The 23364-nt window shown below is 52.5% G+C and overlaps 1 protein-coding gene across 2 annotated transcripts in view; it reads right to left on the reverse strand.

The window, feature by feature from the left end:
• Positions 1-941: 941 nt before the first annotated feature.
• COL27A1 (collagen type XXVII alpha 1 chain) overlaps positions 942-23364 on the reverse strand; it is a 129010-nt gene continuing 106587 nt past the window's right edge. For both annotated transcript variants that reach the window (XM_054584494.1, XM_054584495.1), the window contains 21 exons: positions 22408-22461; positions 18870-18926; positions 18623-18676; positions 18037-18090; positions 17703-17756; positions 17208-17261; positions 17019-17126; positions 16481-16588; positions 15508-15615; positions 11340-11393; positions 10793-10855; positions 10367-10420; positions 10178-10213; positions 10038-10055; positions 9796-9831; positions 9467-9493; positions 7597-7662; positions 6460-6628; positions 5391-5500; positions 3140-3358; positions 942-1130 (listed from right to left, as the gene is read on the reverse strand). In XM_054584494.1, coding sequence (XP_054440469.1) covers positions 984-1130; positions 3140-3358; positions 5391-5500; positions 6460-6628; positions 7597-7662; positions 9467-9493; positions 9796-9831; positions 10038-10055; positions 10178-10213; positions 10367-10420; positions 10793-10855; positions 11340-11393; positions 15508-15615; positions 16481-16588; positions 17019-17126; positions 17208-17261; positions 17703-17756; positions 18037-18090; positions 18623-18676; positions 18870-18926; positions 22408-22461 — 1650 coding nt within the window. In that variant the 3' untranslated portion in view covers positions 942-983. The remainder of the gene's footprint in view (positions 1131-3139; positions 3359-5390; positions 5501-6459; positions 6629-7596; positions 7663-9466; positions 9494-9795; positions 9832-10037; positions 10056-10177; positions 10214-10366; positions 10421-10792; positions 10856-11339; positions 11394-15507; positions 15616-16480; positions 16589-17018; positions 17127-17207; positions 17262-17702; positions 17757-18036; positions 18091-18622; positions 18677-18869; positions 18927-22407; positions 22462-23364) is intronic.

Raw genomic sequence — 23364 nt, forward strand, 5'->3', positions numbered from 1 at the left:
CCCCCTGCCTTAAGAGGACAAACATTTCAAAGTCCATAAATTAAAAGGTAAATCTTACTACTTCTATGTCTGGCAGGGTTTGTTGTTGTTATTGTTGTTGTTTCTGGGGTTTTTTGCTTTGCTTATTTTTTTTTTTTTTCTTCTTCCTCCTTCTCCTTCCCCCTCCTTAGCAGATTACCTGATCAGCACAAGGGTGATGCTAGGAAAATTTTAAAATTCTCCAAACTTTGTCATTTGGAGGAGAGAGAAAACTGTGGAGGATAGCCCATATCAAAGTGTTTCTTCAAAGTCTGTGGCAAAAATGGTAGCACCTTCAGAATCTTAAATAGGGTTTTTGTTTCCTTAAAAAAATCACATACACTAAGAGACAATTGCGAGCACCAGCGATTTCACAGTGGGAGGTAGCAAATGGCGCGCCCCCAAACCAAGGGTCTCTTCTCCCTTGGTCTCCTTTGCTCCCTGCCCCCGGCTGCTCTTCCAAACCCTCTCACCTCTTTCCCAGGTGAAAAAAAAAAATAGTAACGCACCTTCTTTGTGTTTGTTTAAATAAAAAATATATATAGTTCTTTCTTTCCTTTTCTCCTTTTTTCATGTCTCCTCTCTAATATTGCACATCAAAGCTCCCTGGCAGGGACCAGCTGCCCCCTTCCCTCAAGCTGGCTGGAACATGGGGCTCTTGCTTGGGCAGGAAGCTGGGGAGGGAAGGGGGTGGCCACGGAGCGGGGAGACAGGCTGCAGGGCTCAGGCAGGATGCAGGCCCGGCTTGCTCTGGCTGGCTCTTTGGTTGGTCTTTGGAGCAGCGCTGGGGTCACCCCATTCCCTGCTATCCCCAGCCACTTCTACCGGGCAGGCAACATCTGGGGCCTGCCCTAGGATCCTCAGGCAGGTGAGCTGCCTCTCCTGGGCCCGCCTGCCCCTTAGTACCCTCCTTTCACCTCCTCTTCCCTCCCTCACGAGACCTAGAGGAGCCAGGAGGTCAGAGGTCAGAGGAAGCATGCAGGTCCAACTTCTAGGCGGTACTGCTTCCCTGATGAGGCGGGGGGGAGGTTGTCCACGCTGACAATGGGCAGCTGCTGGGGATCCTGGGTCCGGAAGGTAAAGAGCGTCTGATGCCAGCGGCCATCCTGGACCTGAGAGTAGAAGAAAAAGGGGACACATTTATCCATCGTGGTCCTCGTCACATATCATGTGCATTTCCCGGGGCACCTGTCCTCACAGTTTCTAATGGGCACCTGGTATTGAGGCAGGATAGTAAGAAACTAGGGGATATTCCTTGGCAAGTGGAATAAGGGAGACTGAAACAAAATAACCAAACAAGGCCAAACAATTCCAACAACTTACAGCCAGCTAATGAAGCACAAGGATTTATCTTCTCTAACTAAAGACACTTAGGAGCAAATGGTTTACATACTCCAGACCATCCAGGAGCAGACAGGCCTTGGTCCCAGTCCCCTCTTTAATGAAGTTCTTTAAAAATACCTCCTTGGTTAAATTTATTACTACCATAGGATCTCACTCATATGTGTAATCTGATAAACAAAATAAACTGACAAACAAAATAAAACCAGAGGCTTAGATACATGGAAGAGATTGATAGACCTCAGGGAAGAGGGGGTTGGGAGGGACTGGAAGAGATTAGCCAAAGAACATATGTGTGTGTGTGTATACACACACACATACATATATGTTCTTTGGCTAATATATATATGTATGTATGTGTGTGTGTGTGTGTGTGTGTGTGTATGCATAGCCCATGGACACAGGCAACAATGTGGTGAAGGGTGGGTGGGGGGCCTGGGGCCTCAGTGGAGGGGGAAGAAGGGGAGAAAATGGGGGACATCTATAATAGTATCAACAATAAAATAAAATAAAAATAACCAGACAATAACCATGACCCCTCTAAACACACATTTTGATGAATCAACATATCTAAGGACACACCTGAAAAGCTAATGAATACTCTATTAAGATCCTCCCCTGAGACCTCCCCTGCTAAAGATAAAAACCTTCAAGACGATGTCTCGCTAGAACATGCCCACACCTTGTATCTCAGCTCTCTTTCCCCTGCATTCTAAGGGACACCATGAGACCCGCAACCAGGGGAGCAGCGGGCAGCAGCCGCCCGTCCTGGGCTTACCCCCTGCACCTGCCTCCAAGGCCCCCTTTTTCCTCTCACTTTCCAGTGAGCTGACAGCAGCTGCACCTTGGCCCACTTCTTTCACGGTGACTTTTATTTCTTAATGAGCCAAAGCAGCCTTGCCCAGGCTCCCTCTTGTTGCTTCTTCTGTCCTAAGCCTTTCCTTCGTTTCACTTTCCCCAGCTGGAAGAAACATCCTTTCAAAATCACCTGAACTCGTGCTGTGAAATCTTTCCTGCATGAAGTCAAGAACCCACACATTACAGATTAGCCAGAGGCACACCCACTCCAGGCCTGTCCCCATCTGGTAACAGTATTTCACCATAGCAACGACCTGGATTTGTCCATTTAGATTGCTTCTACTATTTTTATTCTTATGAGTCATGCTATAATGGCTATCATTGTACTAAACTTTGGTGCACATCCTTGTTTTTATAGAACAAATTCTAGAAGTCGATTTGCTGGATCAAAGAATAGGTACATTTCCAAGGCTTTGGAAACAGTTTTCAAAACAGCTTTGTGTGAGCATGTTGGTTTCCCCACATCCTCACTAATATTGAGTACTACTTGTTTTGTTTAATCTTGTGAAATGGTTTTTTTTCCTTTCCTTTTTGTCTCTCCCTTCCCGAACAACTCACCCTGTTTCAGGCATTTGAAAATAATAAAAACTGTTAAGAGAAGAAATTAGCCTGGCCAGGGTGGAGGCAGAAAGTAGAAGTACATCCTTCTATAAGCAGCAGCCTTGCATTTAAATAAGTACTGCATCTCACAGCCTGTAAAATTTTTACCAGCCCAGCTCTTCCCTCAGAAGGTTCCCAAAGAAGAAAGTGAATAAAGGCAATTTCATAAAACTGTTATGATAAAATAATTACACAAGTGTAAACATTATAGGTATCATACCAATACATTATAGCATAAAAGTGTCATAGGTAACTTTATAATAAAAACCCAGTTTTCCACTTGTGTGTGTGTGAGGGGCCTGTGCAGGGCTCCGAGAGTTACCTTGCAGCCATCCATCGACACTTCCGGTCTGAACTGACCCCCAGCCTCAAAGATCTGCCCGTTCCAGGCCCGGAAGCGAACTGCTTGCTTGGCAGGGGTCTGCCCGGTGCCCTCCTGCCACACAGTCATGTTAAGGCAGTGGATGGTGATATGCTGCGTCACCTCAGAGCTTAGCAGGTGCAGAAAATTCATCTGGACCCGGCTGACCGCAAACTCGACCTGTGGAGGAGGCATTGCAGTGGGACCGAGGCTGGCGTGGCGGACCACAGCTCTCGGAGAGTGCGGGGATGGGCTCCTTCCTGGGAAACCTTCCCAGCCATGCTCCCACATAGGGAAACTGAGCTCTGTAGGAGCTGGTCCACAGCCAAGGAGCAAAAAGGAAGGGAAAGAACGGAGGCCTGCCCGCCTCCAGGGTCCTGGAGCAATATTATCCATGCATCACCACCATAGTAGGGGGCTGGATCAGTGGAGCTGAACTGGGACCCTGAGACTGAGAGGCGCTCGGAGCGCAGAGGAAATGAGAAGTGCCCTCCTGTCCCTCCTGAGTCCCAATATCCCTGTGAAGTGGGTTGGGGTAGAAAGGCCAGACCTGGCAACATACAATAGGGCTGGATTTATGGCTTCATTGGTTCTAGTGTGAGCCCTGACAGCTGGGGTTTCTCTAGTTTTGTAACTCAAGTAACTGACGTATGCTTTGATCCAACCCGCTTCAAAGATGGCCGTCTCCAGTAGACACGGTGCCAGCCACAGGACTAGACAAAGAGCCAGGCCTCGTCCCTTCACTGAGCCTCCTTTGTTTTAGAGATCTCGGTTGCTTTCAATAACTGACCATTTGGGCCGCTTGTTCTTTCTCTTCCTGTGCTTTAAATTCCCACTGTAACGTTTTAAATTCACAAGTAGCGTGAGCCCACAAAATCCCAGGCTCCTGGGACCTCCTGGTGTGGCCCCAGGTGTGCTATGTATGGTTTTTTTGCCGTGTACAATGCGCTCCCATGTATAATGCGCACCTGTGTTTTGGTGAGCATTCTATACGGGATTATTATACCCATTATTATATGCATGGTATGTAATCATTATACCCATGTATAATGTGAATCCTTATTTTTCCCTCAAAAATTTGGGCAAAATGTATGCATTATACACAGCAAAATATGGTAATTTCCAGTCTCCTGAGTAATGAATGCTTATTTTTTCCAAAGTTCCTGATAAGTTATTGTCAAAGGGCATCTTGCAATCATGATAAAAACCACAAGGGCTGGTCCAGCCACAACATTGGTTTTTGACAGATTGAGACCAGCACAAAACAGTGGTTCATTGTTCCTGATGGGGATGGTGACTCAGATGGGCACTCACGCTTGCCAAGCCAGGTGCCAACTCTGGCCTCATCCCTCTGCCAGGTGGGTTTGTTACATGGCCCTCAAACCTCAGAGTCAGAGGCAAAAGGGCCTGCTGGGCCGTGAGCTCTGGCTGCAGGGGCGGTGGCAAGCCTGCTGTGTTTTGTGTTGAATCCCAGCACCTGGCACATGGTAGGGACCCAACTTGTTGACCAGCTGGTTTGCCTAAGAGATTTTCATACTCTGGCTCTGAGATGGTCAGCGCAAGGCACCTCCTAGAGCCTCCCAGGGAGGCTGCTGGGAAGGGATGCCAGGTGCGCTATATCCCTGTCTCCCCTGCAGCCAGAGCTGCTCTTCTCACTGCAGCACAAATCGTTCCATGTGCAGGACTTGCTATAAGGGCAGACCCACAGTGCTCTGCGGGGTGCCCTGGGAGTGGGAGTGGTCATGTTCCACTGCTGCCCCCTGCCCTGGCTTCTTGTCAAGGTGCCCTGAGCCACCTAAAGTTCTCAGCCCAGAGATGGGTACCTGGTAAGCAGGCAGTGAACATTCACTTAATGTTTGCAAATGCCATTCTGGCAACATGTCCCAGGGGAGTGGCACACGGACTTATTGTGCGCTGATGGTTCGCAGCTCCCCAAGCCAGGCCAGCTTGGCCAGCTATGCTGTTTTAGGTATTAGGCAGAAAGTCCTACTTGAAGAAAGAACCCTTAGCATCATACAAGTCAAAAGGGTTTGGATTTAGAACAATTCATCCCCAGTTTATAGATGAAGAATCTGAGGTTGACTGAGGTTCAGAAATAGGAGATGACTTCCCCAGGGCCATGCCGCTAGACCAAAACCTTCATGGGCTGTGGCCCAGGGCAGGGTTGGGGTTGAGAGGGCCAGCCAGTGGGGGACAGGGAGCACATGGGTACCTTGGAGGCTGTGATGGGCTTGAGACATGTCTGTCCACCATGTGTGAAGTTGCAGGAGACTTCGATGGTATCGGACGAGCAGCCAAGGTTTGGATCCACCCAGTAGGTACCTGCAGGAAGCAATGGGGTAATGGCGTGTGTATGCAGGAAGGAGCCCAATGCTTGGTTCTGCAGGTAGGCCCCGCACCTTGTGACCTCTGAACCCCAGCTGGATATGAAGTCAGGGAGGGGGGAGTAGAAAAGGGATTCCATAAGCCACAGACCTCTGAGCAGAGCCCCCGGAGCGTCACACGGCTGAGCACTTGACGTGTGGCTATTGGGAAATGTCAGCTTTACACAGGGGACAACAGAATTTGAAAGGCTGAGCCACTTGCCCAAGAGATTTAGGGATGATCGAGTGGAATAGCTCCTCCCCTGAGGCTAGGGATCCTCCTTGAGCTGGCCAAGGAGGGGGCTGCCACCCCCTCTGAAGGCATCACGTTCCTCCATTGAGCTTCCAAGGGAGCCAAAGGTGCCACAGCTGAAAGAGGACAGCTGGCCCCGGACCACCGTCTCATGTGGTGAAGGGAAGAATGGCTCAGAGCGGGGAAATGGCTGGCCAAGCTCACAGGACTGACATTCAGACTCAGTTCTGTCTGCCTCCAAAGCTGTGGTCCTTCTGTGGACCACATTAGCTCACAGAGAGAGAAAAGAGTTGGATGAGGTGAGGAGCCCCGTCCTGCTCCCATCCTCTCCTGGCCCTTGGGAGCTTTTTCTGCCAAAGCTCTGGTCTCTTTACACTGAAACAGCCATCCCCAGCTTGACGATCTGTGGCCTCTGGAAGGGTGGAACCGCTGTGCGGGGTTTCCCACTACACCCCACCCCCAGGGAACACAGGGCATGTTGGGGCTCAGTGACTGTTGGTTGAGTGAATAAATGACTGACCATGTGCCTATCTCTCTGAGAACAGAAACTTGGCCTGGGTGAGCAAAGCTCTATCTCCCCTAGCTCCTCCTGGAACCCTGCTTTCCCTGTCCCACCCCACCCCTGGAGCAGGAAGTCCCCTCGCCAGGCCCCCAGGCCTTCATACCATCTGCCATCTTCTGCTCACAGTCCATGAGGTCCCGGCAGACCCGGGCAGGGTTCTCTTTGGTGCCCAGGGGAGTCTTGATGCTCTGGATGAGGTTGCTGAGGTAGTGTAAGGTTTTAAAGATCTCCCCTCCCTGGTCCAGCACCAGCCGGTCCGGGTGGCTGTAAACCTGTTATGAAGAGAGGGTGGCCATCAGCCCCTTGAGGTCCCAGCTCAGCCCAGGGTCTGAGCCTTCACAGCTCCAAGTTCTCGATATTTGGGGGATATCTGAGTCCCCAGGGGCATGGTGGGCCAAGGGTTGTGCCTGCTCTACTTGGATAAAGAAATTGGGGTCCAGGGATAGACAGGGTGGTGTTGCCGCCATGGAGGCCTAGAGGCCTGAGAGGAGCAGAGGGCAGCCTGGTGTCAGGTGCGGGATGGGCAGGCCTCCGTGCGCAAGGCGGGCAAGTGTGCAGAGCCCTGGGGAGTGAAGGGGTTGCCGGAGGTCCTTCCACCGACCCTCCACCCCCATGGGAGGAAGCGAATGGGTTCATCCACGCTGCCCTTTTCCCTGGATTGTGAATCCTGAGAAAGCAGGCTGGGCATCACCTTGCCCGGCATCCAGCTCAGGGAACATATGGAAATGTGTGTAGGAGGTCCAAACTGGGCTGGGGTGGGGGTGAGTTCCCCTTGGGAAGGAGGCAAGGCAGCAAAGGGCACTCTTGACAGGGGTTCATGTTTGACTAGAGGGCATCAAGACCTCAGCCTAGAGTTTTGGAGTTGAGGTAACCACAGGCCAGGGCCCTGTGCGATGGCCCTGTGCGATGGCCATGTGCTTCCTGCTCCTGGCGTCTGTGGGACTGACCCGTGGGAAGCGGCTGTGGGCTCTGGGCCAGCTGAGCATCTCTTCCCGACTCAGGCCAGCAAGACCTCTGACACCCTGAGAGGGCTTTGCAGGAAAGCGAAAAGGGCTCAGGGACTGGCTGTGTGACCTTGGATGTATTGCCATCTACTCAGCCTCAGCACAACCCTCTCCCACCCGTGGTTGTGAGATGCCATCAAGGGCTTTGAAACGCTCGGTGCAGGCCATGTGGCTGGGGGCATTGGTCACATGCAGGCCGTTACTTCTGTCTCCCCCAAGAAAGGCTCCTGTGGTACCTCTGCTCTCAGTGCTCCATTAGTGTCCATCCACGTCTGGAAAGCTGCCCCAAGGTCATCTTGTTGCTGTGCAGGGAGAAGACAGGGTGTGCATCCTGGATCCCCCGACCCACCAAGCAGGAGCCCCAGGGTCTGAGTATGCGTTCTCCTACCCCATCTTCCCCAGCAGGATCCTGGCCAAGTCACATGCCCTCTGTGGAACTGTCCTTCCTTGCAAGCAGAGTCAGAGCTGGCCCTTCCACTCCCTTCTTGCAGGCACTTCAGTAGCTCTCCATTACCCTCAGGATTAAGTCCAAACTTTTCAGTGTGGTTACAAGACCTGGCTTGCATGCTGTGGTCTCAGGCCCTCCCTTCTCCTCTCTCCCACAACTAGTCTGTGCACAACACATTACCATACTTCTAAGTTCCTAAATGCCATGCTCTGTCTAGCCTCAGGGCCTTTGCACATACTGCTCTGAATCCCTGAAACACTCTTCCTCCCTCCCAGTGCTCTGTCTGGCTAATTGCTGTGCCAGTGGTTCTCAGTCATAGTAATGTTGCCCCCTAGTGGACATCTGGCAATAACTGAGGGAGGTTTTGGAGGAGGGGATGTTACTGGCATCTAGTGGGTAGAAACCAGGGATGCTGCTAAACATCCTACAAAGCACAGGACAGTCACTCCCAGCAAAGAACCATCTAGTCCCAAATGTCAGCAGCCCTGCCCTACACTCATCCTACAGATGTCAGCGGCAGTAGGAACTCTTTCCTAATGCTCCTGCCGCCAGGCTGGGTGCAGGGCCCTCTCTGTATTCCACAGTCCCTCATGTCTCCTTTGGCTTGCACTGTAATTGTCTAACGTACACTTCGACCTCCAGCCCTCACACCAGGCTTGCCAGAAGCATAGCTGCGGTCTTGCCATGAAAACAGCAAGGGGCGGAATCTGACAGCGAGTGAAGCCCAGGATTGGGGTCCAGAGCTGGGACTCTGGAGGTAGTGCTTCTCAAGTTCAAATCCCAGCCTTGCTACTTGTTTAATGCATAATCTAGGGCATGTTGTTTAACCTCTCTGCCTCAGTCCTCTCCTCTTGGAACTAACAGTGAACTGTTGAGAGGAATAAATGAGTTAACACACGAAAAGCACTTCTAATGGTGTCTGGCATAACACGCACTCAATCAATTAGGTTAGTAGTAAAAAAAATTGAAATGCTCTAATTCTCCATTTTTTAGAGGGAAAGAGTTTTTCCTGGATCTCATCATTTTCCCTTTGCTGGCTTCCCTATCAATGAGAAAGATTAGGGAAAGTGTCCAGGGAGAGACCCAGCTGTAATTCCACTCTTGCGGATGATGCAGGAGGGCCAGTAAGAAGCCGAGATGATTCCAAGTGGCTCATGACCCAAGCGTCCCTGCTCTTTCCCCTTGGCCACTTCCTGCGCCACTGCCAAGGCCTGATTCTAAAAGTCAACCAGCACCACGGCCACGTGGGGACGGACGTGCCAGAGGGTTTGGGAGGGGGCCACGCTTTCACATGGGGCCCCAGTCCCCAGCAGGGAGGAACACAGGGGCCCCAATCTGCTTCCTCTTTGGACTCAGGATCTGATAGGAAAGAATCCTCAGCCATCAGCTGATTGGCTTGAGTGCACCAACAGGACCCAGGAGCCTGGCAGGTAGAATGTCTTCCTGGGTCCACAGTCTGGTGCTCATCCCAGCTAAAATCTGGGTTTCCTGCCTCCCCGGCCCAGGGTCCAGGTCCAGTATGGAGTGACAAAAGGACATAGGCATCCCCAGGCCCAGCTTAGGGTTCTAGCCACCATGGCCAGAGAAGGATCAGCTGCCAAACTACCCCTTCTCCCGGCCTTACCCAAGCAGACAAAAGAGAAAGTTCTCCAACTTACAAAGTGGATGGGGCTCCCTGGAGGGCCCTGTAAAAGAAGAGACCGGGTCAGTGTTTGACGGGGACTGGGTGCTAGACACCAGGGGACTGTCAGGAGATTGGAGGGGCGATTAGGGCGTGCGAGGACCCACCAAGCTGATATCTGCTTTCCTGGGGGCCTGGCCCCACCGGGGTGGTCTACACTCTCCTAAAAGTCTGTGCAGTACAAGACGCTTGAGAGTCTGTAAGGTCAGGGCTACAAGTGCCTGCCAGCAAACCCTTGGGTCTCATTCAAAGGAACCCCGCCTCCTGCTCTAGAGTTCAACATGTGCTGGGCGTGCAGTGACCTACCGGTGGGCCAGGTCGCCCTCTGGGGCCAGGAGGACCCTGGAGGAAGAGGAGAACAGTGAGGCTCTGGTCGAATGCCTTCCGCCTGCCCCCACCCCAGGTCTCCTGGAGCAGACCTAAGGCCCAGGGACATCGGTGGCCCTGGCATCGATGGGTACAGAGGGGATAACTGAGGTCCAGGAATGCGGAGTGCCTGCCCAGTCCCACTCCCCCACCCAGCAGCCCTCCCACCCCAGCCCACTCACCCTCGGACCTTGTAATCCCTGGATGGAGACAGAAGCGGGGAGAGAGAGTTAGGAGACCCATGCAGAGCCCTGCTCATATCCCATGAAATTCCCCCCTCCCCTACCCCCCTGTAGCCTGGCCCCCCAGCCCGTCCACTCACCAAGTTCCCTTGGCTGCCTTTGTCGCCCTTTGGACCCTGTAATGAACCATAGCCCAGTGAGAGACAGCTCAGAGGGAAGCCCCATTTCCCAGATGGGGAAACTGAGGCTAGAGCTAGCCCCAGCTCACAGAGAAAATCTGGAACCAGGAAGGCAAGGCAAATAGTCTTTTGTCAATCTCCTGCACGTACCGGGCGTCCTGAAGGTCCCAGGATCCCAAGGGGCCCAATGATGCCTTCTTTTCCCTAAAGGAGAGAAATAGGCTTGTGTGCCCTTGTCCCAGGGACTGGGGAATAGTCACAGGGACAGTGAGTGTCCCAAGGGAACAGAGTGGAGACCTCCTCAAGCAGGGGCCAGGCCACGTACCTGCTGAGCCCCTCCTATGGTCTTTGGGGTAGGCCACAAGACTGGGGGAGGGGAGCAGGTGAAAGGCGGAAGGATGCAGCCCAATTGGCAGGAACGGCATAGGCAAAGGTGTGGAAGTGGCAGGAAAGACCGTGGGCAGAGGGGGGCTCAAGACTGAAGGAGCAGGAGGACATGCATCCACCCAGCTGATGGCTGGCCAGCCTTAGACTTGGGCTACTGCCCTCACTGGGACACAGAGGGAGGAAACTCACCATCAAGCCAGGAGGCCCCCGAGGGCCCTGGATGCCTTTGAAGCCAATGTCTCCAGGGGGGCCCTGCGGGAGACAGAAGAAGGCTGTCTGCGTCCGGTGGCCACAGGTAGAGGCCCCAGCAGCTCCCTCCACCCCTGGGGCCTGGCCAACCTTTGATCTCCTTTGCCTGAGAGGCCTCAGAAACAGTAACAAATGTCCACAGTTAAGCAGGGACCAGTGTGCAGGCTTAGGGCTATGTGGTGTATGTCTGGTCTTAACTTAATGGTTACCCTCTCCTGTTATTATGCCCATTTTTTTAGATGAGGAAACTGAGGCTTGGAGAGACCAGGTGACTCGCCTGAGGTACACAGCCGATAATGGCGGAGCTGGGCTGAGAACCCAGGCTGGCTGCAAGGTGAGGCATGGGGTACAAGAGACCCACGCTGGGTTCTGGTTGTGCGCCAGCACCCATTGTAAGGACTGGAGAAACGTTTGCTGAATGACTAAATGAACCAGTAGGTAGATGGACGGGACTCCCACAGGGTCAGTATGGAGTGGGAGTCTGTACCTTGGGTCCGAAGAGGCCAGCCATTCCTGGGAAGCCCATCTCGCCAGAGTCACCCTGTGGGGAGACCAAGATGGGAGGGCATGAGTGGGGCCAGGGCAAGGGTGCCTGCCTTCTCCCAGGGGGTCAGCCACACTCCCACGGGATGGCCGGAGGATGAACAGTTCACAAGCGAGAAACCAGGTCAGCCTGGGTTCCCGGGGGCAAGAGCCTGTGCCATCTGTGAGATGGGAAAGCAGAGGCCAGCTCAGGTATTCCACAAGGAACTTTCTAGAACACTCAGGACTCTCGTCCCAGGGCTTCTGGGAAGAGCACGAAAGGACCCACAAACTCTTCCCAAGTCATCTCGAAAGCACCATTAAGGAATGGTCCCCTAAAAGTAACCCCATTCACTGAGGGCTGCTATGTGTCAGGCATTTCACATGTACCACCACATACACATGTCCCACATCAGCAGGGGAAGCACAATACGCCCTGTTCACAGCCAAGAAACTGAGGCTCAGAGAGGGCATGAACTTGCTCGAAGTCACACAGCCATTATGATTTTGGGGAGTGTGCTCGATGCACATTAGGTGGGAACAATTCCAGAGGCCTGGACTATATGGCAAGTATATGCTTAACTTTTTTTTTTTTTAAGTATATTTTGTATGCTTAACTTTTAAAGAAACTACCCAACTGTTTTCCAAAGTGGTTGTACCAATGTACAGTCCTATTAGTACAGTATGATAGTTCCAGTTGATCCACATTCTTGCCAAAACTTGGTATGGTCAGTCGTTTAAAATTTTCACCATTCTGATATGCGTGCAATAGCATCTAATTGTGGTTTTAGTGAGTTTGCCTGATAGCCAACAATACTGATCTTTTTTTGCATGTACTTACTTGCCATATGTACATCTTTTCTGAATTGTATTAAAATCTTTTGCCCAATTTTTTAATTGAGCTGCTTCTTTTCTTATTGAGGGTTAAAAAAAAACCCTTAAGGATATGTTTACTGATTTTAAAGAGAGAAGAAGGGAGAGAGAGAGAGAGAAACATTGATGTGTGAGAGAAACTTTGATCAGTTGCATCCTGTACACATCCTGACTGGAGATCGAACCTGCAACCTAAGTATGAGCCCCGACCAGAGATCAAACACACAAGCTTTTGGTGTGCCGGCCAATACCCCAACCAACAGAGCCACTCAGCCAGTGCTTATTATTGAGTTTTGAGAGTTCTTTGTATATTCTAGTTATAAATTCTTTACCAGATATATGATTTGTGTTTCTTCCTAGTATGTAGCTTGTCTGTCTATTCTCTTAACGGACTCCATTCAGGGGCAAAAGTTTTAAATTTTGATGAAGTCCCATTGATCAAATTTTCTTTTCCTTTTTTAGAAAATAAGTTGTATTAGTTTTGTTTTAAAAAAAGATTTTATTTATTTCTAGAGAAAGGGAAAGGGAGGAAGAGAAGGAGAGAAACATCAATGTGCGGTTGCCTCTCGTGTACCCCCATCCAGGGACCTGGCCTGAAACCCAGGCATGTGTCCTGAGTGGGAATTGAACCAGCAACCCTTTGGCTCGCAGGCCAGCACTCAGTCCATTGAGCCACACCAGCCAGGACTGATCAAATTTTCTTTTATGGATTACACTTTTGGTGTCATATCTAAGAAATCTTTGTATAACCCAAGGTCTCAAACATTTTCTTCTATGTGTTCTTTTAGAAGTTTTAGCATTTAAGGTCTTATACTTGGTGTATGATACATGTTGAGTTAATTTTTGTACATGGTATGAGGCATTTAATTGTTCAGGCACAATTTGTCAAAAAAGGCTATTCGGTATCCACTGAATTGCTTTTGTGCCTTTGTCAAAAATCATTTGTCCATATATGTACAAATATATTTCTGGACTTTCTATTCAGTTCCTTTGATCTACTACTATATGTATAGCCCTCCCAATACTTTGTTGATGACCTTAAATTTGTAAGCCTTGAAATCAACTGCTGTTAGTCCTTCAACTTTGCTCTTCTTTTTCCAAGCTGTTTTGGTTATCCTAGGTCATTTTTTCCAAGTGAACTGTAGAATCTGCTTGTTATTTTCTTCAAGAAAAGCCAAAATGGGATTTTGACTGGGATTGTGTTGAATCCAGAGACCAACCTGAGGAAAATTGACACTTAAAAATAATGAATCCTTTGACAAATGAACACAGTATCTACATCTATTTATTTAAGCAATGCTTTGTAGTTTTCAGTGCACATGTCTTGTATATCTATTGTCAGATCTATCCCTAAATATTTCACATTTCTATGGTATTATATATAGTATTATGTTTTAGATTTCAAATTCTCATTGTTTGTTGCGAGTGTATAAAAATACAGTTCAGCCTGGCTGGTGTGATTCAGTGGGTTGAGTGCTGGCCTGTGAACCAAAGGGTAGCTGGGTCGATTCCCAGTCAGGGCACATGCCTGGGTTGTGGGCCAGGTCCCTAATAGGGGGCGCACAATAAGCAACCATACTTTGATGCCTCTTTCCCTCTTTTTCTCCCTTCCCCTCTCTAAAAATAAATAAATAAAATCTTTAGGAAAAAAAAAAATACAATTCTTCTGTGCATGTTGAGCTGGTGTCTTGCCATCTTGCAAAACCCACATATTCTAGTAGCTTTATTACAGATTCTGTTGGTTTTCTAGATAGCCATTTCATCTACACATGGAAAGTTTCACTTCTTCCTTTTTGATATGAATGTTTTTTATTTACTCTTCTGGCCTTACTGCATTGGCTAGAACTGCCAGCACAGTGCTGAATAGACCTGGTAAGAACAGAGATTTCTGATTTGTTTCAGCTCTGTGAGTGCAGAGGAGAGGCTATTCCATGGCATGACGGCTGCCAGACTCACGAGCTGGACCTGGGCGAGAAAGAGGATCCTGTTTGCCACATACCCCGCCCCGTAGAGATTGTCTGATTGTAATTTGTATTCATTCTGACATAAATCAACACCCCTCCCTTGCCTCCCACTATATGCTGGTTCCTGGAACAGGCCGTTGTTGATCTGGTCAAGCATGTCAAGTGACTTCTCATATCTGGTAGCATTCACATACTGATAGTCCCTGTGAGTCAGTCCGCTGTTTACCCTATATAATTCTTTGGCACCTGCCAAGTGCCATGCTGGTCTGTTTCACCTTGCGGCTGCCCAAGACATGCCTTGCATGTGCGTCCCTTAATAAACTTTATGAATCACCAGACAGGAGTGGCCAGCCTCTTTCTTTGATCTTTCCCTGCTTTCTGCTTATGGAGGTGGATTTTCAGTCCCAGGAACTTTCCCAGAGCCTTCATGCACTAGCGTTGGGAAAAAATGTCCAGTCATTCACCATTAAGTATGATGTAAACTGTAGGTTTTTCACGGATGCCCTTTATCAGTTGAAGAAGTTCCTCTCAGTAATAAGTTTGTTGAGAGTTTTTATCAGAAATGTAGTTGGACTTTGTCAGATCCTTTTCCTGCATCTACTGAGATGATCTAATGGGTTTTCTCTTTTATTCTATTAATAGGGTGAACTATATTGATTTATTTTCAAATGTTATACCATCCTTGCATTCCTGGGATAAACTTTGCTTGATCTTGATGTACTATCCTTTTGAATATATTCTTAGATTCACTTCTCTAAAACTGTACTGAGAATTTTTCTATCTATTTATGCGATATGTTGGTCAGTAGTTTGCTCTTGTAATGCCTTACCTGACTTTGACATCAGGGTAGTGTTAGCCTCATAGAATGTGTTGGGAAGTATTCTCTCCTCTTTACTTTTTGGGAAGAGTTTTTGCAGCCTTGGTATTATTTCATCCATAAATATTTACGAGAACTCACTCACCAGTGAAGTGATCTGAGCCCAGGGTTTTCTCTGTGGGAAGCTTTTAAGTTACAGATTCAGTGTCTTTCATGGATGCAAGGCTGGTTATGTGGCTGTGGCCTCCCTCTCCTCATTCAGAAGGGCCCCCTCATGTCTCCTTTCTCAGCCTCCTCCCACCCATTCCACTGGACTCCAGGGAGGCAGAATGGTACCTGGTGCCCAGAGAGGGTGTTGCTCTGCCCTTGTCACAGAGCAGACAGGTGGCTTCTGCATCTGTGTGCGCACAGATGGGAACATGAGTATTGGTGTGCACATGTGAGCAAGTGAACATGTGTATTTCCTGGGGTTCACTTACCGGCTGGCCTTTGGATCCAGGCTCCCCCTGGTTCCCAGGAAGCCCTGTTCCGCCCTCTGTCCCTCGCTTACCGGGGGCACCCAGCTGCCCAGGTAATCCACTTTCACCCTTTAAGAAATAGACCAAAATGACCAAAGGGGGAAAAGGTTCTGGGAGAGGGGGAGGAGGAACTTAGCAGAGACAGAATAGTGATACCACAGGGTCCGCTGAGATCTCAGAATGCTGGGGCTCTGAGATAGGCCTGCTGGGGCCTCACAACTTCAGCCTCTTTAAGAGGAAGTTAAGCCTCTTTCCTTACTCGGGCATTCAAGACCTCACTGCCCCTCTGCTCTCCTCGCTGCCTCTCTTCTTCATTGTTTCTCCCCAATAGAACATGAAGTTCCCACCTCTGCACCTCTGCTTGTGCTGCTCCTCTTGCTAGAAAACCACCTCCCCTTCCCTCATTTCAGTCCTTGATGGGTCAAGGCTGCCTCTCGCCCTGCCCTCTGTCCTCCTGACGGAGGTTCTAACCTCTCCCCAACTAAATCTCGAGCTCAGAAAGGGCAAGAGTCATGTCTGATTCATTCACCTCCTTCTTCCTTCAGCCCTGGGCTCATACTGACTTACAGCTGACTCCCCCACCATATCACCCAAGGAAGCTTTCCAAAAAGATGCCTTGGAGGAGGGTCCTCACAGCAAGCAACAGCTGTTGTTCCACACAGGACCACAAGAGGGCGCCCTGGGACAACGTGACAAGCAGTTGAGGGACCAGGGCCTGGTTAGGGGGCAGTTTTACAGCTTTTCGAACAAGCTATCCTTTAAGTTAGGTTCACGCTTGGACAGCAACCCCTGAGAAAGGTCAACAATGTGGACTCCATTTTTACGCAGGTCCTGAGACATGGATGCCCATGTCAGCATTATAGTCGAGGTCATTATAGTTAGTACCACAGCAGAAAGGGTGAAGGGTAGGTGAGTGGATCAATAAGTGACTGACCTTGAATCCTGGGGGTCCCTGTGCTCCAGGCAAGCCAGCCACACCTGGATTTCCTCTCTTCCCAGCAGGGCCAATGGGGCCAGGAGCCCCATCGTCTCCTTGCTCCCCCTGCAAAGAAGGAGGGCAAGGAAGATCTCTCATGTTTTAGGAGGCACAAGCAAGAAGGCAGAACGGCTCAAAGCCTGGGTGGACTCTGGGTGGGGCTGGAGGCAAGGAAGTCACACTCCAGGATGGAGGTCACGCCGCCGGGGTGTGAGTAAGGCTGGACCAGCAGGGCAGAGAAGCTGAAGGCTTCCGTGTAGGGAAAGGAAGGAATCTTATAAACCAGAAGCTCATCCACTGAGCAGGGGAGGGCCTTCTGGGTGCCAGCATGGAGGAGAGACAGCCAGAATGGCCACACTCCCAGGTCTCAAGCCATGAGGTGATTGCCCACACAGGGAACTTCTGGGTATGTTGGTTCTGCCCCACCCAAGTTTCCAAATCTCCCCGCCCCCTTAACACACCTCATCTCAAATGGAGATGCCCAAGCCCTGCTCACCTGCTGCCCCGGTTGACCATCCCTGCCAGGAAGCCCGTCTGGTCCAGCAACACCTTCGGGGCCCTGTCTCCCCACCACGCCCCGGGGCCCTGGCAGCCCCTGCAGGCCCTGCAGGTACACAAGAAGCTCGTTAGGTCTTCTGGGGAGGACAAGGGGCAGGTGGGGCAGGAGCAGCTGTGGGTCACTTACCTGGATCCCCCTCCGTCCAGGGGCCCCGGCCTTGCCTTGCTTTCCCTTTGGTCCCTGGAAAACCAAGTGGCATGTGAGGGAGGCTGTGTGGGGAGGTGCAGAGCCCAGAAGCTCCAGAAGCAGCGCAGTGAGAGGACCCTGGGCCCCTGTGTGGCTGGGCCCTCTGCCTCTTGGACCTTGGCCTCTGAATCTGCAAAGGGGCCTAAGTGCCTGGCCTGGAAGTCCAGCAGCTGAGCTGGCCTTGGGGCCTGCTGGTGTTGTCACTGACCCTGCTCTGGGCTGATCTCTCACTGGTCCCCTGCTACAGAGGCTCTGGGCATTGGCAATTTCCTGGTGGAAGCCTGATCCCACCACTGGCTGGTCCATTGATCCTACCTGTGCTTCCCTCCTTTTCCTGTTGCCCTCCTAGCCCTGCCTCCCCCTTGCTGCGTGCTTGGGCCAGTATTTCCCCTTCCCAGGGTCTCAGTCTCCCCTGCAGACACAGCGCCCTCTTACCTCTTCCCCTTTCGATCCTTTGGGTCCCGGACGCCCCCGGGGTCCCGGATGCCCCTGCAAACCAAGGTGAGATGACGCAAGGCAGCCCCAGGATTCTCTCCCGGGGAGGGTGGCCAGTCTCCGCCTGGAGGGGGAGGGGTGGGGAGGGGTTTGGGGGTGTAGGCTCTGGGGGTGACCCCAGGGTCAGGGCAGGAGAAACCAGAATTGGCTGCCCCAGGCCCTCCTACAGGGAGGGTCCCTTTAACCTTTAAATAGCCCATTCTTTAATATCCCTCATAGCTGCTCCACCCCCCCTGCAGGGCAGGACAGGGACAGGACTGGAAGCACCACTCACGGGTAGGCCCTGCTGGCCGGGGTTTCCACAGAGGCCTTGTATGCCCTCCTGACCCTGGAAGCCAAGGAGAGACCGGTGAGGAGCCATTCTTGGAGGGGGCAACTTTCTACCTGGAGGAGCCCTGGGAAGCCCTTGCTGTTCCTTGCTGTGTGTCATTGTCCCCCTGAGCCTCAGCTCCCTCATCTGCTGGGTGGAGGGCAGGTAAAGAGCCTGCTGGGGGCCTGGTGCTCATTCCGTGGCTTGTCTCTTGCTTCTGTCCACTGCTTCTGCTGGGAGCGCTGTTCCCGGCCACAGATGGGGAGACAGAGGCCCTCCAAAGTGAGGAGCCTCTTTCCTCCACCTCCTCCTCTCTCCCCCTCAGAAAAGGCCTCGGACTAGACCCTCCCCCCCTTCAGCATGAATTACGCCTGAGCCCTCCCTCAGGAGCTGTGCTTCCAGGCTGGGCACTAATGGTGGGCGGGAGGGCTCGAGTCCTGGTGAAGGCTGTTTCGATCCCAGGCAGCGTGTGACAGGGCCTTGGGGCTGAGGAATGGCCTCTTATAACACGCCCCCTCTGCTGCCCGCAGAGAGGATCTCTGATACTTACAGGGTATCCAGGGTCCCCCGGTTCCCCGCGGTCTCCTCGATCCCCCACAGGGCCCTGAATGACAAGGACAACAGCATATATGGGCCAGCCACCAGGTGTAGGGGTTGCCTGACCTGGGCCTCACTGGCCACACCCTCTGTGGAGCTCAAAGCAGCCTCACCCCTACTCAGCTTCCCCCTCCCCACACGGCTGGAGGCCAGGTTCCACCTTGGCCTTGGTCCAGGGGATGGAAGCTGGGGGGCCTTACCGGATCTCCAGGTGGTCCAGGGGGGCCCTCAGCTTTGCCGTCCTCACCTTGCTCCCCCTGTGGATACAGAAGCAGCTTTAGGACAAATCACTTGTTCTTGATGAATGGGGGGAATTCCAGACACTCCATACTAAGGCCAAAAGGGCCTCCATCGGAGATGGAGTCCAACCTACTCAGGGTTACAGATGGGGAGACTGAGGCCAGGGAGGGAAGAATGGGTGGCCGTGGGGTCAAAGCCAGCTCTGAGTGTGGAACTGGGATTATGAACACAAAGCAGTGCTTGTGGTCCTCCCCCTCAACACCCCCAAACCATCGTCTGCAGGCTGCGAGCTCCCGCTGAGCTGGGGCTGGGACTGTGGCCGCAGCCTGCTTGGAACAGGATCTTGGAGCTCAGCACCCATGGGGGGAGGGATTACATGAAATGATGCAGAAGTCCCTGCATGGCGCTCAGCAGGGGGTGACAATTATTCCAACTGCTTGCATGCTTGGGCACTGCCATGTGGCAGACACAGGCACGCAGTGAGTCCTCCCAACAACCCTATGAAGCAGGCCCTATTATTATTCCCATTCTACAGATGAAGACAGTAAGGCACAGAGAGGTGATAGGAGATGCTCAGAGTTATTCAAATGAAAGATGCCCTTTCTGTCATCTTTGTTGGGAGAAAGTGGGCCAAGAACCAGCTCTAGGATGAACCTCCTGCTCTTGATGGGAGCCCCAGAGAAGGCCCTGGGCTGCCCCAGGCTGCATTCAGCGGAGGACCAATTTGGGGATTTTGTCCATTAGCCAGTGTCCTGTCTGCAAAATGGGACTGTCGTGCCTGGCAGCACGGCTCCGAGGACCCAGGGAGGAGAGACTCCTCGGCTCTCAGCATGCTGCTGCACACGCAGTAGGGGCTCGGTCAGTAGCTGTGAAGACGGCTGATGTTGATAATAAAAACAGCAGGGATGGTGTGTGGCGCAGATATAATCAGAGTTTAGGGTGGACGTCCTTGGGCTGTGGCAGGCCAACCTGGGCCCTGGTCCCCCTGCAGGACAAGTGGCTGGATGCCACGTGCCAGCTACATGGAAGGTGTGCACAGAACAGCCAGCGGCAGAACCTCAGGGCTCTAAATGTTCCAGCCCCAGACAATACTGGTGTCATCTCCCATGGGGCACATTCCGGGCAGGGCGCTCAAGTCAGGGCACCTCTGAGCTCCGAGCTCCATCGCGGTGAACAGGGATTTGAAGGGGAGGCTTGAGAGGCAGGGGCGAGGGGAGCCATGCCTGGGGCTGGAGCCCGTCCCAGGCACGAATCAGTCCACAGGGCTGGCAGCTGGAGCACCTTGGCCCAGAGCCTCTGCGGCTCCTGTGGGCAGAGACTGAAGGCGGGAGGGGTTTGGCCCCAGGCCTAGAGGCAGTTGTACCCAGGGGGCTGGCCCAGGGAGTGGGGATTTCCTCTCTGCCCTGCCCACTCTCTCATGGCTCTTTGTCCTAGGGCTCAGTCCCACTGTGGAGAGAGGCAACTGGGCTGGGGGTTTTTGAGGACGGGCCGTGTTTACCTAGTGTTCTACGTGCCAGGCGTTTCATGAGGTGTGCCTCACTGGTCTTTCATAGAATCCATACAGCAGCCATGTGCTGCTGAGACTATTGTCCCATTTTACAGATGGCGACATTGAGGCCCAGGAAAGGAAAGGTCTTAGCTAAGGCCACACAGAAACCAAGGGGCAGTCTGGGCCAAAACCCAGCTGTAGCGCTCTCTCCCTCTCCTGCCACATTGCGGCTGTAGTCTGGGGGTGCATTTTTAGCACTAGAGAGCTGGTGGAGGCCCTGCCACCCTTCCTTCGGTTTCTAGAGTCTCATCCCATCTCCCCCGTGCCTCTCTGGCCACTGCCTTTGCCCCACAGGGAATTTTCAGGCTGAACAACCTATGGGCTTATTGGAGCATCTGTGTCTGGCTAGCAAAGCAGGGTCTGGCCTCAGACAGAGTCTGAATCCTGGCCCTACCAGCCTCCCACTGACCCTATACTAGCCCTGAAGCATCATGGAGACTGAGTTCCTCCCCCTCTCATGTGGGACACTGATCCCTTCCTGTGGGGGTCATGGCGAGGAGCGGGGAGAAATCTTGAGGAAACCACTTGCTCGTGGCCTTTATGCTTCAGAGTGATGAGGTCTCCCCAGGAACTTGCTCTCTCTCCCCCTGCCCTGAGCTTATGATTGACTCTTCACTCATGTTACTATTTTTGTTTTTAAGCTCTTCAGGGCTACATGCTGCAGCCCCCACATTAAATTACCATTATAAATCCATAAATACCTGTTGTGTAGCTAGACACATGACCAAACTAATGATACCAGGTAATTCAGCAAAGGCTTCTGGCTGATGTACAGGTGATGCACTGTTTAGCATTTGCAAGGTACCCGCCCACTTAACAGATGAGGCAATCAAGGCTCCAGGGGGGCAGGGGCCCCACCCAAGGCCCCAGCAGGCTTAGGGCAGATTTGGGGTTTGGGTTCCACTCTCAGCAGCCACAGGGGCTACTTCAGGGGCGGTAGATGGCCCAAAGCAGAGGGGCCCAGCCCCTCTTTTTTTAGGGTCTGTGTTAACCCCTCCTGAAGCAGCCTTGGCAGACTGTGAGGGCCGAGGAGGGACTCTGGGAACTAAGAGACACTTCCTGTGGCTTCCCGTGTGATGTCAGAGCCTGTGGCTTGCTCGGATGGCAAATCTGTTCTTCGCCCAGCAGGAGGAATGGGCCAGCTGGACAGCAAGCCGGGCCAGGGTGACTCACCCACAGCGGGATATAGTTAGTGGGGAGCTGACTCGGCAAAAGAAAGGAGGGCTAAGGAGGCAACGGGTCAAGGAGACAGCGGCCGCCGCCTGCCAGGAGGTCTTCCAGCTAAGCCTTCAGGAGAGGAGGGAGGAAAGGAAGGAGGAACTCGGAGCCATTAACGTAGGACCCCAGAATGGGTCCCAGGGCCAGGTTGGTGCTGCCTTGGGACGCGATCCAGGCCCCATGCCCTGGACCTCTGGCCCCCCACGTCCCCACCCTCACAGCGGGGCAGGGTGCAAGGATCAACAGGGGTCCTCCTGGCAGCTCCTCTCCTCCACCAAATCTGGAGCCAGGGGGCTGGAAATGGACATGCCTCCCCTCTGGCTCGTCCACTCCTTCCTCATCATGAAATGCTGGTGTTTCTCACACTCCTTCCTAAGCCCTCTCCTGGCTCTCGCTGGGTGATCTCATTCACCAGCAAAGCTGCAGTTCCCATGTGCATGTGGATGATGGAATTGCATAGTTTCGGTCATTACATAACTGCAGTCCATTTCCTTTGCTGGACAGAAAGCTCCCGGAGGGCAGGAGCTATGTCTGTTTTTGTTCCAGTGCCGGGCACAAAAACGATACCCATATATCAGTATTGATTGCAGGTCTAATGACTCCTGCCTCCTGCTGCCTGCGGTGTGAGCCTGCTGGGAACTTCCTGGGCTGTCCCAGCCACAGAGCCCCAGGGTCTTGCTCCTGCCGCCCGGATATCAGGGAACAGCTGCTTCCCATGACCCAACACCCACCTTTTCGCCCTTTGGTCCGGGAGGCCCCAGGGGTCCCACGATGCCTTTGTGTCCCTGCAGGAAACAAGAAGGCCAGACAGGAGGTGAGAGCATGGGGGTGTGAGGACTTGGGAGGAACATGTGACAAAGGACTGGGGCTCAGAGATGGAGACATTGGGCTGTGCGACTTTGTCCTGGCTCTGTCCCAACTTGCTGTGTGACTTCGAGCAGGCGCTATGCCTCTCTGGGCCCTGGCTTTCAAGACTTGCCATGTGGGTCCCAGATACACCTCTAGGGTAGGTCTACTTGGATGGTGGAGGACTCGGCCCGCCCTGCCCTGGAGCTGATCTGGGACAAGATCTCAGGAGAGCCAGCTGCGTCTTCTGGGGCAGGGGCAGAATGCTCGCCCCAGCAGACTTTCCCAGGCCGTGGCTAAAACTGCACATATAGGTTCCTCCATGGGCGCCCAGTGCCCCCTCTTCCACTTTCAGTTTCCTTCGTCCTCTCTCTTCTGTTCTCCTCTCCCCGTCTTCCCCTCCCTGTTGGATCTCTTTTAGACCCTGGATCCCACCACTAAACAAGCTGCCAGACCTTGCATACACCTTCTTTAACAGCACCCTTCCCGCCCCCCCGCCCCGAGCCTCCGTTTCCCTTTCTGAGCAAGCCCTATGCCTCCCGAGGCCTAGTCTCCCAGATGTGTCATGTGGGTTTGGCTCAGCCACCTCCAAGGGGTGCCAACTGGATGCAAAACTAGGCTAAGGCTCTTTCCTCCCACACGCGTGTAGCTGTGCAGCTCAGAGGCGAGGTTCATGGGGCACCCGCCATCAGAGGAAGGACTCAGAGAGAGGGCACGGAGGGAGGATCTCCACCCACACCACCCCACCTGGCCACCGATGGTCCTCGACCCCCGCCCTGGCCTATGGGCCCAGGTGCTCCCTGGAGATGATGAATCTCCAATGGCCCGAGGGCTGGCCCCCA

Source organism: Pteronotus mesoamericanus, unplaced genomic scaffold (genome assembly GCF_021234165.1).
Source record: "Pteronotus mesoamericanus isolate MK-2021 breed Mesoamerican mustached bat unplaced genomic scaffold, CSHL_Meso_final contig_78, whole genome shotgun sequence".
Lineage (NCBI taxonomy): Eukaryota > Metazoa > Chordata > Mammalia > Chiroptera > Mormoopidae > Pteronotus > Pteronotus mesoamericanus.